The sequence below is a fragment of the Nerophis ophidion genome, linkage group LG17, assembly GCF_033978795.1.
Source record: "Nerophis ophidion isolate RoL-2023_Sa linkage group LG17, RoL_Noph_v1.0, whole genome shotgun sequence".
Taxonomy (NCBI): Eukaryota; Metazoa; Chordata; class Actinopteri; order Syngnathiformes; family Syngnathidae; genus Nerophis; species Nerophis ophidion.
This window is the reverse complement of record NC_084627.1, coordinates 36,263,789-36,280,018: the sequence shown is the minus strand read 5'-3', so window position 1 is coordinate 36,280,018 and position 16,230 is coordinate 36,263,789. Positions and strand designations below refer to the sequence as shown.

Genomic DNA, 16,230 nt, shown 5'->3' with positions numbered 1-16,230 from the left:
AACATTTCAACATTTCTGTCAATGAAGATTTGTGTCAGCCTGCGACACAGAGCCTTTTTGATAGTAGACTAGTATAGCAAATAAAGACACTTATACCATGTGTTGACTTCATTATATCACTTGTAGAAGTCTTTTAATTTTTTTGTGGCTCCAGACACATTTTTTTTTGTATTTCTGGTCCACTATGGCTCTTTCAACATTTTGGGTTGCCGACCCCTGTGCTAACATAACAAAATGTGGAAAAAATGAAGCACCGTAAAGACTTCCTGGATGCAGTGCCTGTAAATATTAGCACTAAATACCTGCTTGTATCCACTGTAGCCTGACAGCACAAAAGGTCCAGTGGCATCCTGAGGCAAGGTCTGCTCCAACTGCTTGACTCCACAGCGATGGATGTTCCACTGCACAAACTGAAGACACAATGGCGAGCTGATAATGTGTCCCATTCAAGTTGATCATTTCCTCGGTTCAACAACGCACCTTGCCATCTTCGCCGATGCTAAAGACGGTGTTTTCATCGCAGCTGAACTCCACACTGTGAACTTCCCCATCATGAGCTTTCCAGCTCATAGCGCTCTCATACTGCTGCATGTCTGCAGGCAGGGAATTCAAATATATTTCACATGTCATTTGCTATTCCAGCGCTGCATTAGAATTTTTCATCGCTACATTTCTTAGTAACTTACTGGAGGACGAGGCTAAACATGTTAGGTACTGAGAGCAAGCTAGAAGGAGGCATGCTGATAGATAAACTACAAATCCCGTTTCCATATGAGTTGGAAAATTGTGTTAGATGTAAATATAAACAGAATACATCCATCCATCCATCCATTTTCTACTGCTTATTCCCTTTCGGGGTCGCGGGGGGCGCTGGCGCCTATCTCAGCTACAATCGGGCGGAAGGCAGGGTACACCCTGGACAAGTCGCCAGCTCATCGCAGGGCCACAATGATTTGCAAATCCTTTTCAACCCATATTCAGTTGAATATGCTACAAAGACAACATATTTGATGTTCAAACTGATAAATATTTTTTTTTTGTTGCAAATAATCATTAACTTTAGAATTTGATGCCAGCAACATGTGACAAAGAAGTTGGGAAAGGTGGCAATAATACTGATAAAGTTGAGGAATCCTCATCAAACACTTATTTGGAACATCCCACAGGTGTGCAGGCTAATTGGGAACAGCTGGGTGCCATGATTGTGTATAAAAGCAGCTTCCATGAAATGCTAACTAATTCCCAAACTAGGATGGGGCGAGAGTAACCACTTTGTAAGCAAATTTTCGAAGTTTTAGAACAACATTTCTCAACAAGCTATTGCAAGGAATTTAGGGATTTTACCATCCACGGTCCGTAAAATCATCAAAAGGTTCCGAGAATCTGGAGAAATCATTCCACGTAAGCGATGATATTACGGACTTTTGACCCCTCAGATGGTACTGCATCAAAAACCGAAATCAGTGTGTAAAGGATATCATCAAATGGGCTCAGGAACACTTCATAAAGTCACTGTCAGTAACTACAGTTGGTCGCTACATCTGTAAGTGCAAGTTAAAACTCTACTCTGCAAAGCAAAGCCCATTCATCAACAACACCCAGAAACGCCGGCGGCTTTGCTGGCACCGAGCTCATCTAAGATGGACTGATGCAAAGTGGAAAAGTGTTCTGTGGTCTGACAAGTCCACATTTCAAATTGTATTTGGAAACTGTGGACGTGGTGTCCTCCGGAACAAAGAGGAAAATAACCACTCGGTTGTTATAGGCGCAAAGTTGAAAAGCCAGCATCTGTGATGGTATGGGGGTGCATTAGTGCCCAAGGCATGGGTAACTTACACATCTGTGAAGGCACCATTAATGCTGAATGGTCCATACAGGTTTTGGAGCAACATATGTTGTCTTCCAAGTAACGTCATGGACGGCCCTGTTTATTTCAGCAAGACAATGCCAAGTCACGTGTTACAACAGCGTGGCTTCATAAAAAAAGAGTGCGGGTGCTTTCCTGGCCCGTCTGCAGTTCAGACCTGTCTCCCATGGAAAATGTGTGGCGCTTTATAAAGCGTAAAATACGACAGCGGAGACCCCAGACTGTTGAACGACTGAAACTCTACATAAAACAAGAATGGGAAAGAATTCCACTTTCAAAGCTTTAACAATTAGTTTCTTCAGTTCCCAAACGTTTATTGAGAGATGTTTAAAGAAAAGGTGATGTAACACAGTGGTGAACATGCCCTTTCCCAACTACTTTGGCACGTGTTGCAGCCATGAAATTCAAAGTTAATTATTATTTGCAAAAAAAAATAAAGTTTATGAGTTTGAACATCAAATATCTTGTAGTGCATTCAATTGAATATGGGTGGAAAATTATTTGCAAATCATTGTATTCCGTTTATTTTTTCATCTAACACAATTTCCCAACTGATATGGAAATGGGGTTTGTAACTTGAAACAACACTAAGAAATAATTGTTCGGTCTATTTTAAGAAGTGTAGATGGGACCGCGATACAAAAGAGAGTAAGCCGTTTATAACAGGAAATTAACAAGTGGATTTATAAGGGTCTAAAGCAGGGTTGTCAAACTCAGTTTAAATTGGGGGCCTGATGGAGAAACATCTCTTCCCAAGTGGGCCGGACTGTTAAATCATGCCACGATAACTTAAAAATAAAGACAACTTCAGACTGTTTTCCTTGTTCAAAAATAAAACAAGCACATTATGAAAATGTTCAAATCATAATGTTGTTGGGGGTTATTTTACACTTACACGTTGCAGTTAATACTATTCTATCTTTATTTGTCGTTATTTATATTTTCTGAAAAAAATATGTGATAATGTTCATCAGTCTGATTGTTGTTCATTTTTAATTTATCAAGATAAAAATATAGTATCAAGATCAAATTGCAGGATGTTATTTATGTAGTTTGTTCAACGTGTTTTTTTTTTTTTTACATATGTAGCATAATCTACAAAGATACAAAGAATTGCTATTCTGACATCTAGTGGACACATTTAGAACAGCAGTTTCTTTCATTCAAAAATTTCGGCTCATTTTTATACTTTGCAAACTCATCCCGTGGATATCCGGATAAAACCTGTTCGCGGGCCGGATTGAACGTTTGACACCCCTGGTCTAAAGAGAGGTTAATACAACAACTAATGTTGGTGTGTCAGTACACAACAATGCCAAGAAGAAGGCGAATCGATCCATAAATTGGTGGTGTCGATAAAGGTAGTATCAAAATATGATTGATACTAGAGCAATTATGTCAATGTGTTATTTTCTCAACATAATTTTGTGGTTTTTGTCAATGTTTACAAATTCAGGGAGTAATTCCCTGGACACTGAAGGACTTTGTGGGCAAATTCAAAGGACTTTAAAGAGCAGTGGATAGTAGTTTTAACTTTTATTAAGTTGTGTACAATTTATTGACTTTGCTTTAATCAAACAATTGTATGTATGAAACTAGAATAAGGAACTGGTTTAAATATTGTGTTGATATTATTAGACTGTTATTATCATTCACCATAAATAAATTGGAAAATGTATAGTTAATAAATATCCGCATTTGTATCGGTGCATCTACTTCATGAATGATCATATCGGAATAGGCAGCCCTGATCGGAACAATACTAACATAATTACATGAAATTGTTGAGCAGGCAAATTTGCATTGGGTGACAATAATAGCTGATAGTAATCATAATAATAATACTGTAATAATAATTTGCATCACTTTGACAATTAATCACATTCCAAATACTGACCAAAGAGTCGAATAACTCCATCAGCAGCTCCGGTCACTAACAGGTTTCCATTGTGGTTGAAGGCGGTGCAGTTTATAGCTACTGGTTCTGGTTCTAATGTCAACTGGACCTGGCAAAGAAGAAGTAAATTGATTATACGGAAAAGAAAGCACATTCCTTGTGTCTGGACAGTATTATGTACAATAATACAAGGAGTGATATTTTTATTATAATTATTTTTAATGTATTCATAACGTGACATGTTTTTCTGAAAAATTTGAAAAACATTCTGCCCCTCAAATCACCATCAGGATTTGAGGGGCACATTAAGGACTAGGATAAGGGACCAGGAGTCTTAACTTACTTGTACTCACTTTATAATCTGGTTTCAATCTTGTATCTATATTTTAACTACTTCTACCAGCAGCTATAGTGACCTTGAGCTGTATGGTATGTCTTCAGTATTTATGAATCCAAACATGAATGTACTGTGACACAGTTTTCAATACTGTAGTGAGTTGAAGTACATAGGTTCAGTTTTTTAACATCGCAGTATCGAACAGTTCGGAATAACAGTGTTACAATTACTAGTAACGGGTTATTTAATTAATTACTTTGACTTACATTCTAACGCCGTTACTGATGTGTTTGATGTGGTTGTATGTCATCTTGACAACATCAGAAGCACAGCAAGTTCAATGCAGGAAATATATATTTTTTTCGAATTAAAGCAACAAGCACCGCACTAAAATGAACTTCCTCACAAATAATGGGAGGCAACATCACAACATGTAAGTACACACACTCATACACACAATTACTGCTATGTGGAAATAATTAACAACAAATCAATGATTGAAGTGACAACCTTGCAATGATGTGATACAAGGAGACTACAGCCATGAAAGCACATTTAATCTCTCTTAACCACAGGTAACACAATCGAGTGAAAAGATTCAACAGAGCTGCTAGAGCAGGCCTGGGCAATTATTTTGGTCCAAATTTAGAGAAAAAAACGTGTCCGGAGGTCGGTTTATCTAATTTTTAGGAACACTAATACAAAACCTCACAATAATGTCTGAGTGAATGCTACAAACGTTATGACAGACCCCCTTAAAAAACGGAATGGAAATTTACGTTTTTAAAACTGAATGAGACACCCAGAATGTACATGAAAATCAAGGATGTGGGCCTTACAATATTAACTATGAACGATAAAACACTGAATATTGACAACATATGAACGTCACACCCCCTCTCGATCGACATATTTTACAATCAAGCGAAACGCAACAAAAATGCAACAAACACAGCAAAATATGAATGTGAAGGGTAAAAAAAAACACCTACAATCTGATATATCTGATACATCACAAAGCTTTAGAACTTTTTGTACAAATCGGCTTCCACGTCTGTCCCCAACACCCGCTGGCCGCTCTGGAAACACTCTGTGGAAACGCTCCCCACCCACACTGCTTGGTGCCTCGTCTGAGCTGCTGTGACTTACATTACCAAAGTAACTAGTAGGGGTGTGGGAAAAAATCGATTTGAATACATTGTGCGATTCAGAATCGATTCTCATTTTTAAAAAAATCTATTTTTTTTATTTTTTATCAATCCAACAAACCACTACAAAGCAATACCATAACAATGCAATCCAATTCCAAAACCAAACCTGACCCAGCAACACTCAGAATTGCAATAAACAGAGCAATTGAGAGGAGACACAAACACAACACAGAACAAACCAAAAGTAGTGAAACAAAAATGAATATTATCAACAACAGTATCAATATTATTTATAATTTCAGCATAGCAGTGATTAAAAATCCCTCATTGACATTATCATTAGACATTTATAAAAATTAAAAAAAAAAGAACAATAGTGTCACAGTGTCTTACACTTGCATCGCATCTCATAAGCTTGACAACACACTGTGTCCAATGTTTTCACAAAGATAAAATAAGTCATATTTTTGGTTCGTTTAATAGTTAAAACAAATTTACATTATTGCAGTCAGTTGATAAAACATTGTCCTTTACAATTATAAAAATTTTTTTTTTAAATCTACTACTCTGCTTGCATGTCAGCAGACTGGGGTAGATCCTGCTGAAATCCTATGTATTGAATGAATACAGAATCATTTTGAATCGAAAAATATCGTTTTTGAATCGAGAATCGAATCGAATAAAAAAAAAAATCGATATATTATCGAATCGTGACCCCAAGAATCAATATTGAATCGAATCGTGGGACACCCAAATATTCACAGCCCTAATAACTAGTATATCATGCAAAAGCGCAGATTCCAACCATTGAAATACCTTGTATAGTTCAAGACTTACGGTCATTTGAAAACACCACTGCACAACATAATGGCAGCTACACTTTCCATCTTAAAGATCTAAAAAATGATTTGGGAATGTCCGGCGGGCCAGATTGAAAATCTCAACAAGCATGCGGCCCCCAGGCCTTAATTTGCCCAGGTCTGTGCTAGAGCTAACAAACACAGCTGAGCTAATGCTGCTCTGTCTGGCTCTCTCGATGACATCAACAGTCACTGGACAACAGGCAACACATTTTAAAGGCACGCACGCTCTCAAGTGCATAGACGCAATGTATAAGTACTAATTCAGACAACCTTCCCCACCCATGGGGTGATAATACAAAAATACACAGACTGTTAATATGTGTGGACCAAAACACACAACCTGCCCACTGAACTATGTGGACATTATAAAAAATGTTTAAACACCAAACACAATTCAAAATGACATCTATTCAAACGCACTATAAAACATGATGGGTAAAATGCAGAATACTCTCGCTTCACACATTTGTGATTAAAAAACTTTAAGGAGGTTGTCAAGGAAGTAAAGAAGGTAGCGGTGCTTCACATCATGTAGTGATGGGAGTATGTTAATAACAGTTCAAGTTATGTGTTGTTGTTCAATCAGTCAGCTAAAGTTTGTTTTACCGTAATTATTGCTTTAACAAACTGATCATTTCCTGAGGATATTGTAAATCATACGCCTTTATTCTTGTACAAAATTATCGTTGTTACGTTACAATCAGCACTGTGCTGTTGGGAACCTTGACCTAAGGTGTTAGAAGCGACTTTTGCCAGGAAGCTGAGAACTAAAATGAATACACTTAAATGTGTGACAAGCCATGCAGCTTATCAACACTGCAGCTCTCCTTAGGTTTTGGAATCAGGAGGAGCAGGGTCCGGTTTGAGGGAATTTTCTGTATCTACATTTATTTGGTTATGGGTAGGGATGTCCGATAATATCAGACTGACGATGTTATCGGCTGATAAATGCTTTAAAATGTAATATCGGATTTTTTTATTTTTTTTCTACCAAGATATGTGCACTTGTTATTAGTGAGAATATACTTATTTTAAGGTATTTTTGGGTTCATTGAGGTTAGCTAATTGTACTTGTTTTGGAAAGTCTTGACAAGCCAAATTTCGTTGTTCTATTGGCAGATAATTTTGCTCAGTTCAAATAAAATACCCCTCATTTGAAATTTTTGTCCTTGTTTTTGAATGCTGACTTTTTGCAGTGTACCTATAAAAGTAACAAATTCAATATCCATTCCTACCTACATTGGTTTCAAAATGATCGGTTTCAAAAAGTGAAATTGGTGACTTTTTAAAACGCCCCTGTGTACACTGATGTAGAGAGAAGTACAGAGCGACAATAAACCTTAAAGGCACTGCCTTTGCGTGCCAGCCCAGTCACATAATATCTACTGCTTCTCACACACACAAGTGAATGCCAAGCATACTTGGTCAACAGCCATACAGGTCACACTGAGGGTGGCCGTATAAACAACTTTAACATTGTTACAAATACGCGCCACACTGTGAACCCACACCAGACAAGAATGACAAACACATTTTGGGAGAACATCCGCACCGTAACACAACATAAACAAAACAGCACAAATACCCAGCACCCCTTGTAGCACTAACTCTTCCGAGACGCTACAAATCACACCCCCTGCTACCCCCTACAACCCCCACCTCAACCCTGCCCACCTCAACCTCCTCATGCACGTCTCAAATTCCAAGCTGCTGTTTTGAGGCATGTTAAAAAAAAATAATGCACTTTGTGACTTTAATAAAAAATATGGCAGTGTCATGTTGGCATTTTTTACCATAACTTGAGTTGATTTATTTTGGAAGACCTTGTTCGATTGTTTAATGCATCCAGCGGGGTATCACAACAAAATTAGGCATAATAACGTGTTGATTCCACGATTGTATATATCGGTATCGGTTGATATCGGTAATTAAGAGTTGGACAAGATCGGATATCGCCAAAAAAGCCATTATCGGACATCTCTAGTTAAGGGGTAAGTTTATTTCGAACATGTATAGTATACATGTTTGTCAGGGACAGCAAGGCCTTCTCTGCCGGCCTAACATAACCAGAAATCATGATCATAATTAAAGATTAAAGTATTTTTTTATTTACTTTCCCTAAATATCAACAAGTATTCATATTCTTGTCATGTCATATTATGCTCCTTCCAGCCCTGTTGTTTTTAGGTGATATAGTTTTTATCCAATCAGAATTCAGCTAGCTTATGTTGCTATGCTGTACAAAATTTGCCCAGGGCCTTCAGAATCAATAATGCGGGCATCCATGCACTCTAAGTGAACGGACACAAACATTTGCGATAGCCAATCAGATTACGAGTAATGAAGAGCATGCACAGTAGCCCCGTTTGGGTTGTTGAATGTAGATATGCCGGCAGCTGGATGTTATCGATGACCAGAGGTGGGTAGTAACGCGCTACATTTACTCCGTTACATCTACTTGAGTAACTTTTGGGATAAATTGCAACATACTTTTACCGGAGCATATTTATAGAGAAGAAACGCTACATTTACTTCGCTCCATTTATCTACATTCAGCTCACTACTCGCTACTGATTTTTATCGATCTGTTAATGCACGCTTTGTTTGTTTTGTTTTGTCATACAGACCTTCAAAGTAGGATCAATCACAGGCCTGCGTTTCATCAATCAAATGCAGTCACTGGTGACGTTTGACTCCGTTTCATCAATCAAATGCAGTCACTGGTGACGTTTGACTCCGTTTCACCAATCAAACAGAGCCAGACGGTCACATGATTAACTGCACACTTTTTTTTTTTAAACCTTTATTTATAAATTTCAACATTTACAAACAGTTGAAAATAATAATCAAAGTAAGTACAAAAAGAGTACAAAACAGTATAAAAACCGTACAAAACAGCGCCAGGGGGTTGTAAATTCAAAGTAACTAAAATAGAATGCAAAAAAATATATATATATATAAAATAAACAAAGTGCAAAGCCATAGGCTCACTCAATCTCAGTAAATAACTTAAATTTGGAACACAGCATCATCATTTTCACAGCTTTTTGGTTGTTAGAGGTAGAGTGTTTTAATGTAGAGTTCTAAATCTTTTTTAAGGACACAAAAAACAGGTCGGGTATTGAGAAACTTACATTTATGAATATAAAACTTAGTCAATAGTATAATGAGGTTGCAAAAGTAAAATTCATTTTCAAATTTTTTTTCAATAGTGTAAAACCAAATATATATTATTTAATATATATTATTGTTTTAGTTGCTTAAGAGATATTCCTGGCTCTGAATTTGTTAATTGCTATTTTTATGTTTTTGTGCATTACTTGTTGCCGTCATCATTAAACGAACAGGTTACTCATCAGTTACTCAGTACTTGAGTAGTTTTTTCACAACATACTTTTTACTTTTACTCAAGTAAATCTTTGGGTGACTACTACTTACTTTTACTTGAGTAATACATCTCTAAAGTAACAGTACTCTTATTTGAGTACAATATCTGACTACTCTACCCACCTCTGTCGATGAGCATGCTGTAGAGTAAACTTTGAGAACTCAGCCAACACGCCTTGTCGGCATCTTTTATGATTACCCAAGACAACACATAAATTTGAAAGGCCATTTTCAAGAAGGATATTTAAAGAGAAACTGCATCTTTTGAGACAATGTCAGCCAACCCCGGAAGATGGCTCAGCTGTTCTGGCAATTTAATGGCGAAATGAACATCACACAACCAGCGGCACCACTGGCTTATACGAATAGGTTCTACTATTTTTAATCCAAATGTTTTATTTCTAAATTTTTTCACATTTAAAATTTGAATTTTTTATTTTGACAGTACCACATAAGTTATGTTTTAATTGCTGATGCAGGTTTATTGATTTTTAAATGCACCAGAAAATAACCCATTTTGTACACTGTTGGTGTGTATCAAAGCCCATTTAATGTGTTTCTGTATGGTATTTCTCCAGCAATGGTCATGTGGTGACATTAATGATGGTATTTTGAGAGGCAATCATTGAAGTCGGACATCACTGAAGGCCGAGGTGGAAAACGCAGGGCCCGCCACTGATGTATACAGATACAATATGATACATCATATAATCAACATATTCACATTTCTCTTTAAATGTTTGAAAATGAGTAGGAAAAAGCAAATCTTATTTAATCCTTCCCCCTTTCTGATTCATAGCCGTTTCTGACACATCTTGTAACACAATTTACATCAATGAATTACAGTTTAATAGTTAAGTCAGTTATGATTCATATAATGAGATTAACAATATCTAATTTTCAATAAAGTTCACAATGTTTGTCAAAATCGTACTTTTGTAAACAGCTAAAATTTGATTTAATACCCCTGGTAAAACATATCATTAAAATGTTATTTCACGCTAACATGCAATTAAGGGTTTGGAGTTGTTACCTGTTGTTTGACTGTCTTAGTGTCCCACAGCAGGAGCTGTCCAGACACCGGTTTGTGATGACGGACAGCAGGTTCAACAAGTCCATTTCCATTGAGAGCTGCAGCTGAACAGACAAAGGACGAACCGCTGGGACTGTAGGCTAAGGACAAGATACTGAGAGAAAGATGATTATTTACCACCACAATGTGAACTTTAACAACACTTACATAATAAACATGCTGACAGTTTTTATTCATTTTCTAAAGCGATGGTCTAATTATAGCGGGGGTCAGCAACCTCTGGTTCTTTAGTGCCGCCCTAGTGGCTCCCTGGAACATTTTTAAAAAAGGACTGAATAAGGAAAAAATGGGGGGGAAATAATTTTTTGGTTTGTTTTTTGTTTGAGGACAAACATGACACAAACCTTTCCAATTGTTGGAAAGCCCACTGTTTAATATTTTTGTGTGTAAGCTTCACTGATGACAGTATTCGGTGAACATTTTTTTGTTCTACTAATTTCGGCGGTTCTTGAACTCATCATAGTGTGGACAGTTTGTTTAATGTAATGATGTGAAATCTTCCACTCCTTTGTCTCATTTTGTCCACCAAAAGTTTTATGCTGTGCGTGAATGCACAAAAGTGCGCTTTGTTGATGTTATTGACCTGTTGAGAGTGCTAATCAGGCATATTTGGTCAGTGCACGACTGCAAGCTAATCAACGCTAACATGCTATTTAGGCTAGCTGTATGTACATATTGCATCAATATGCCTCATTAGTAGGTATATTTGAGCTCATTTAATATGTTTTACTTTTATCCTTTTTGTAAATAATTTAGTTTTGCATGTCTCATGACACATCATCTGTATGTAATATTGGCTGCATTTCAGATCGTTGTTTGTGTGCCATGTTGTTCCAGACCACAGCAAACATAACCTAGCATGCCAAATATTGTAGTAAATCTATTAAAAGAAGACAGGGTGCTGTTTCCTTTAACCTGGAGGCACACATCTATACCTTTGGCCATTAAAAGCCAGTCATTTGGGATCTGAGACTAAAATGTTGTTGTGGCTTGTGCAGCCCTTTGAGACACTCGTGATTTAGGGCTATATAAGTAAACTTTGATTGATTGATTGACTTTGGGGGCATAGCTCGGTTGGTACAATGGCCGTGCCAGTAACTTCAGGGTTCCAGGTTCGATTCCCGCTTCCGCCATCCTAGTCACTGCCGTTGTGTCCTTGGGCAAGACACTTTACCCACCTACTACCAGTGTCACCCACACTGGTTTAATTGTAACTTCACTTCACTTTGATGTAATATAACCATAAAATATGTTTTCTTGTGTGCTCTGTTTATTGCAGTGTAGAATACAATACACACATTTCTCCGATATGTGGGCAAGGGTACCTTTGACATTTGAATCGGTGCAGTGTCAATTCTTGGTACTTAAGTATAGATACTAGCGCGCCACTGGTTCCGGTCCGGGATGCATTCCCTACCGGGTCGCACAAAAACTAAATTATCTCAGTAAGATATTACAGCTTGCAGCTGGGGTTTTTAGCACCTATATTGACTAAAACATGCTTGAAACTAGAATATCAACAGATACAAAGCTGTGTCCTTAACACTCACAAGTATAAAACTACTTTTTTAAAGTAATAATTTCTTACTTGAATATATTCTCACTAATAAGTTTGTGGGTTCTTCCGAGGATGTTGTAGTCGTAATGATTTGTGCAGTCCTTTGAGACATTTGTGATTTGGGGCTATATAAATAAACATTGATTGATTGATTGAAGTGCACTTTTCTTGGTAGAAAAAAAAAAGAGACCGTTTTGCTCAATATGTTGAAAAAAATATTTCATTAAATAAATACTAGTGCCATTATGTCAAGATAATGGCACTAGCATTTACTTAATGAAATAATATTTTTCAACATATTGAGCAAAAAAGTCTCTCTTTTTTTATACCAAGTAAAGGCTAGTGCCATTAGCTTGACATAATGGCACTAGCATTTACTTAATTAAATAATATTTTTCAACATATTGAGCAAAAATGTCTCTTTTTTTTCTACCAAGAAAAGTGCACTTGTTATTAGTGAGAATATACTTATTTCAAGGTATTTTTGGGTTCATTAAGGTTAACTAATTTTACTTGTTTTGGAAAGTCTTCACAAGCCGAATTTTCTTGTTCTATTGGCAGATCATTTTGCTCAGTTCAAATAAAATACCCCTAATTTTTGTATTTTTTTCCCCTGTTTTTGAACGCTGACTTTTTGCAGTGTACCTATAAAAGTAACAAATTCAATGTCCATTCCTACCTACATGTGTGTATTTGCAGTGAATACTTGGTACAAGTTCTGTGTTAATCATGTATTTAGGAGAGTGTACCGTGGATGAGTTTCATCAATGCTCATCTCATAAAGGTTCTTCTTGGCGTCTGTATCGTACAGCCGCACCGTCCCCACACCGCTGCCCAGTAACAACTAAACACAAACACAACATATAAAACAACAGTGTACATACATAATACATGTACTGTATATTCATACCAGTCTATCTGGTTTGGTGGCCCACTCTAGTGACAATAGAGGTGACTTGGACATGATGGTGGCGTTGGTCTGCATGACAGGATTGAAGGACCACACCTGAAGAACAGCAATGATTTATTATATTTGCAATCATTATTTTACACATTTTTCCAAGAGACTCACCTTAATAACACCATCTACATCCAAACTGGCCACCCGGCGACCAGAACAATCCACTCTTGAGACAAAAAGAAAAATGACAGAGATTATATTCAAAGGGCCCAAACTTTTAAAGTTTTGTGTATTAAAACATGTGCAAACTTGATAGCACACTAGAAATGCGCGGATAGGCAATTATATCATCCGCAACCGCATCACTAAAGTCGTCATCCACCCGCCAGCCACCCGAACCAACATTTTATCAGAACCGCAACCGCCCGCCATCCGCCCGTTGTTATATATCCGAAGTCGGCGACTTTTACCACTAAAAGAGCTAGTTTGACCCATGTCTCAAAGTAAAGAAGGCAATGGGAGCCGTTAACGTTCTCGCGAATATCCGATGGTGATCATTCAGATATCGGGAATACGGGCGTGCTGTGAAGCCATTGCCTTTGACACCTTCAACAACATGTACGAACCGTTTGCCAGTCCAGCAACATGCTGCATGCAGCTTATGCAAACACACGTACAAGATTGAAGGGCATACTGGGTGATACAGAGTACACTAATGGTTGTGATATAAACAATTTTAACACTTACTAATATGCGCCACACTGTGAAGCCACACCAAACAAGAATGACAAACATATTTCGGGAGAACATCCTCACAGTAACACAACATAAACGCAACACAACAAATACCCAGAATCCTTTGCATCCATGGCACTTCCTGAATATACTTTACACCCCCGTCAGGTAGTGTCATGGATGCAAAGGATTCTGGGTATTTGTTGTGTGGCTTCACAGCGTGGCGCATATTAGTAAGAGTGTTAAAAATGTTTATATCACAACCATTAGTGTACTCTGTATCACCCAGTATGCCTTGCAGTCGTGTGCGTGTGTCAGTGGGAGCCACACACAGCATATTCCTGGACTTGAAAGTAAATTGTACATGTTGTAGAAGGCGTCAAGGCAAAGGCTTTATAGCACGCCCTAATACTTATTAACTGAGTGACTGCCGGCAGACATTCTTGAGAATGTTTACGTCTACTAATGTCTACTACTCTTTGTGACACAGTTCCAAAATGGCTCTTAGAACGGTAAAGGTTACCGATCTCTGAACCATGTATATCATATATTTCCAAATAGTTCAACCGCCACCCGCCCGAATCTATTTAAAATCTATAATTTCGTCATGTCACCCGCCCGACCCGCGGTTTCATCCGCGGACTCCGCAGATGAAACCGCAAACCGCGCCTCTCTATAGCACACTTAAATCTGTTTGCCTCTGTTTAAAGCGGAACTGCTCTTTTTTTGGAATTTTGCCTATCATTCACAATCATTATGAGGGACAAGAACACACGTCTTTTTTTTTTTTTTAGGATTTTAAAGATGATAGACAAAAACACTTGGAAGATTTAGCTAATAGGAGTCACAGTTATAGCCTTCAAAACCCTCACTCAACCTTTTATACACACACTACAAGTCTATATATATGTATATAATGTATTAACAGAATCATTCACAACAATATGTAATATGTACAATATTTACCAAAGTTTGGTCATTTTAATCATTGATTTCTTCCGTGCATTGTTTTCCGTTTCCACAGCAGTGCACTTACGGTTTCTGGCAACAACTGTGTGTCCTACTTCCAGAAACAAACAAACGTGTTTTTTAATCATGGCAGACTTGGTAATAGACAAAAAAGACGACAATTTTTTGGACAAAGAGGATTAACAACCTTATATTTTTTAAGCTGAATATACGGAGGATGAACTACTGTTTCTAGAAACCAGCACAAAGGAAGGGTGAGACGTTGGTTGGAGCAGACGGAAGCCGAGGGAGTGAGGTTGGCGGGACTCGAAGCTGTAAATGCGGAATTTGATGACATGCTATTTCAACATAAATAGCGTGTTTACCCGGCCAGCTGGACCATCCACACTACTGTCCATCCTTTGAGTCACACTTTAATATTGGTCATGATGCACACAGCACGTCATGCGTGTTATTACAACTACAGTACATACACTGTCTGGCTAACTTGATCATTGTGTTGAGTTCTAAGCTGGTGTTCACTCCTGCGAACGGCATTTCCACTCCTTCAGCTGTTATCTGTGGGGCAGCATAGCTCGGGTGGTAGAGTGGCCATGCCAGCAACTTGAGGGTTCCATGTTCGATTCCGCCATCCTAGTCACTGCTGTTGTGTTCTCAGGAAAGACACTTTACCCACCTGCTCCCAGTACCACCAACACGCTGGTTTAAATGTAACTTAGATATTGGGTTTCACTATGTAACGCGCTTTCAGTCACTAGGGAAAAGCGCTATAGAAATATAAATCACTTCACTTCACAACTTTGTACCAACAACAAATTTTAAATGTGGGCTAATACTTTACAGATACTGTAATATGATTGTTCACGTTTTAAGTAAAATTTCTGTCTTATCGCATTCTACAATGCAAACGCCTTTCGTGGTGACATAGAAGCGAGCTTATCTCTTTCCGTAGTGAGCTTTTATGGCTAATACCAAAGCATGTTACAACGCTGGAAAAATAATTGCTCAATGTTCCTCAGCTCTTACAATAACAATGGTGTTACAGCTTGGTTATTATACAGTTTACGGAACATAAATTAAGTATTGATGACGGTTTCTGAATCCACTTTTTAAAGTGATTTACAGATATAATTGATTGCTCCCGTTAGCTGCATTGCTGGCCACCAAAAAAGAGCAGATTTTCTTAGAATGTTAGAGTGCAAAACAAAAAAAAACAAAAAACCTTTGTCTTCTTGTCTTTCGTAATGATTGCGAAGATTAGAAAACATTTCAAACAAGTGCAGTTTCCCTTTAGGTGAGCAGAATAAGGAGTTCAATCTATTTAGCACGACTGTCTTCATGAATATGCAGAATATATGCTGATCATCAGAAGTGGGAGAAAAAAATGCTAATTATTTAGCACGTGCATGTGAGTGCGGATGTTGTGTGTCTATCTGTGTTGGCCCTGCGATGAGGTGGGGACTTGTCCAGGG

The 16,230-nt window shown here is 37.8% G+C and overlaps 1 protein-coding gene across 1 annotated transcript in view; it reads right to left on the bottom strand.

Moving 5' to 3' along the window:
* wdr91 (WD repeat domain 91) overlaps positions 1 to 16,230 on the bottom strand; it is a 44,886-nt gene that overhangs the window by 4,741 nt on the left and 23,915 nt on the right. Inside the window, exons 10-16 of the mRNA XM_061876865.1 lie at positions 13,226 to 13,280; positions 13,064 to 13,159; positions 12,903 to 12,997; positions 10,536 to 10,689; positions 3,765 to 3,873; positions 481 to 593; positions 303 to 410 (exon numbers count right to left, since the gene is read on the bottom strand). Coding sequence (XP_061732849.1) covers positions 303 to 410; positions 481 to 593; positions 3,765 to 3,873; positions 10,536 to 10,689; positions 12,903 to 12,997; positions 13,064 to 13,159; positions 13,226 to 13,280 — 730 coding nt within the window. The remainder of the gene's footprint in view (positions 1 to 302; positions 411 to 480; positions 594 to 3,764; positions 3,874 to 10,535; positions 10,690 to 12,902; positions 12,998 to 13,063; positions 13,160 to 13,225; positions 13,281 to 16,230) is intronic.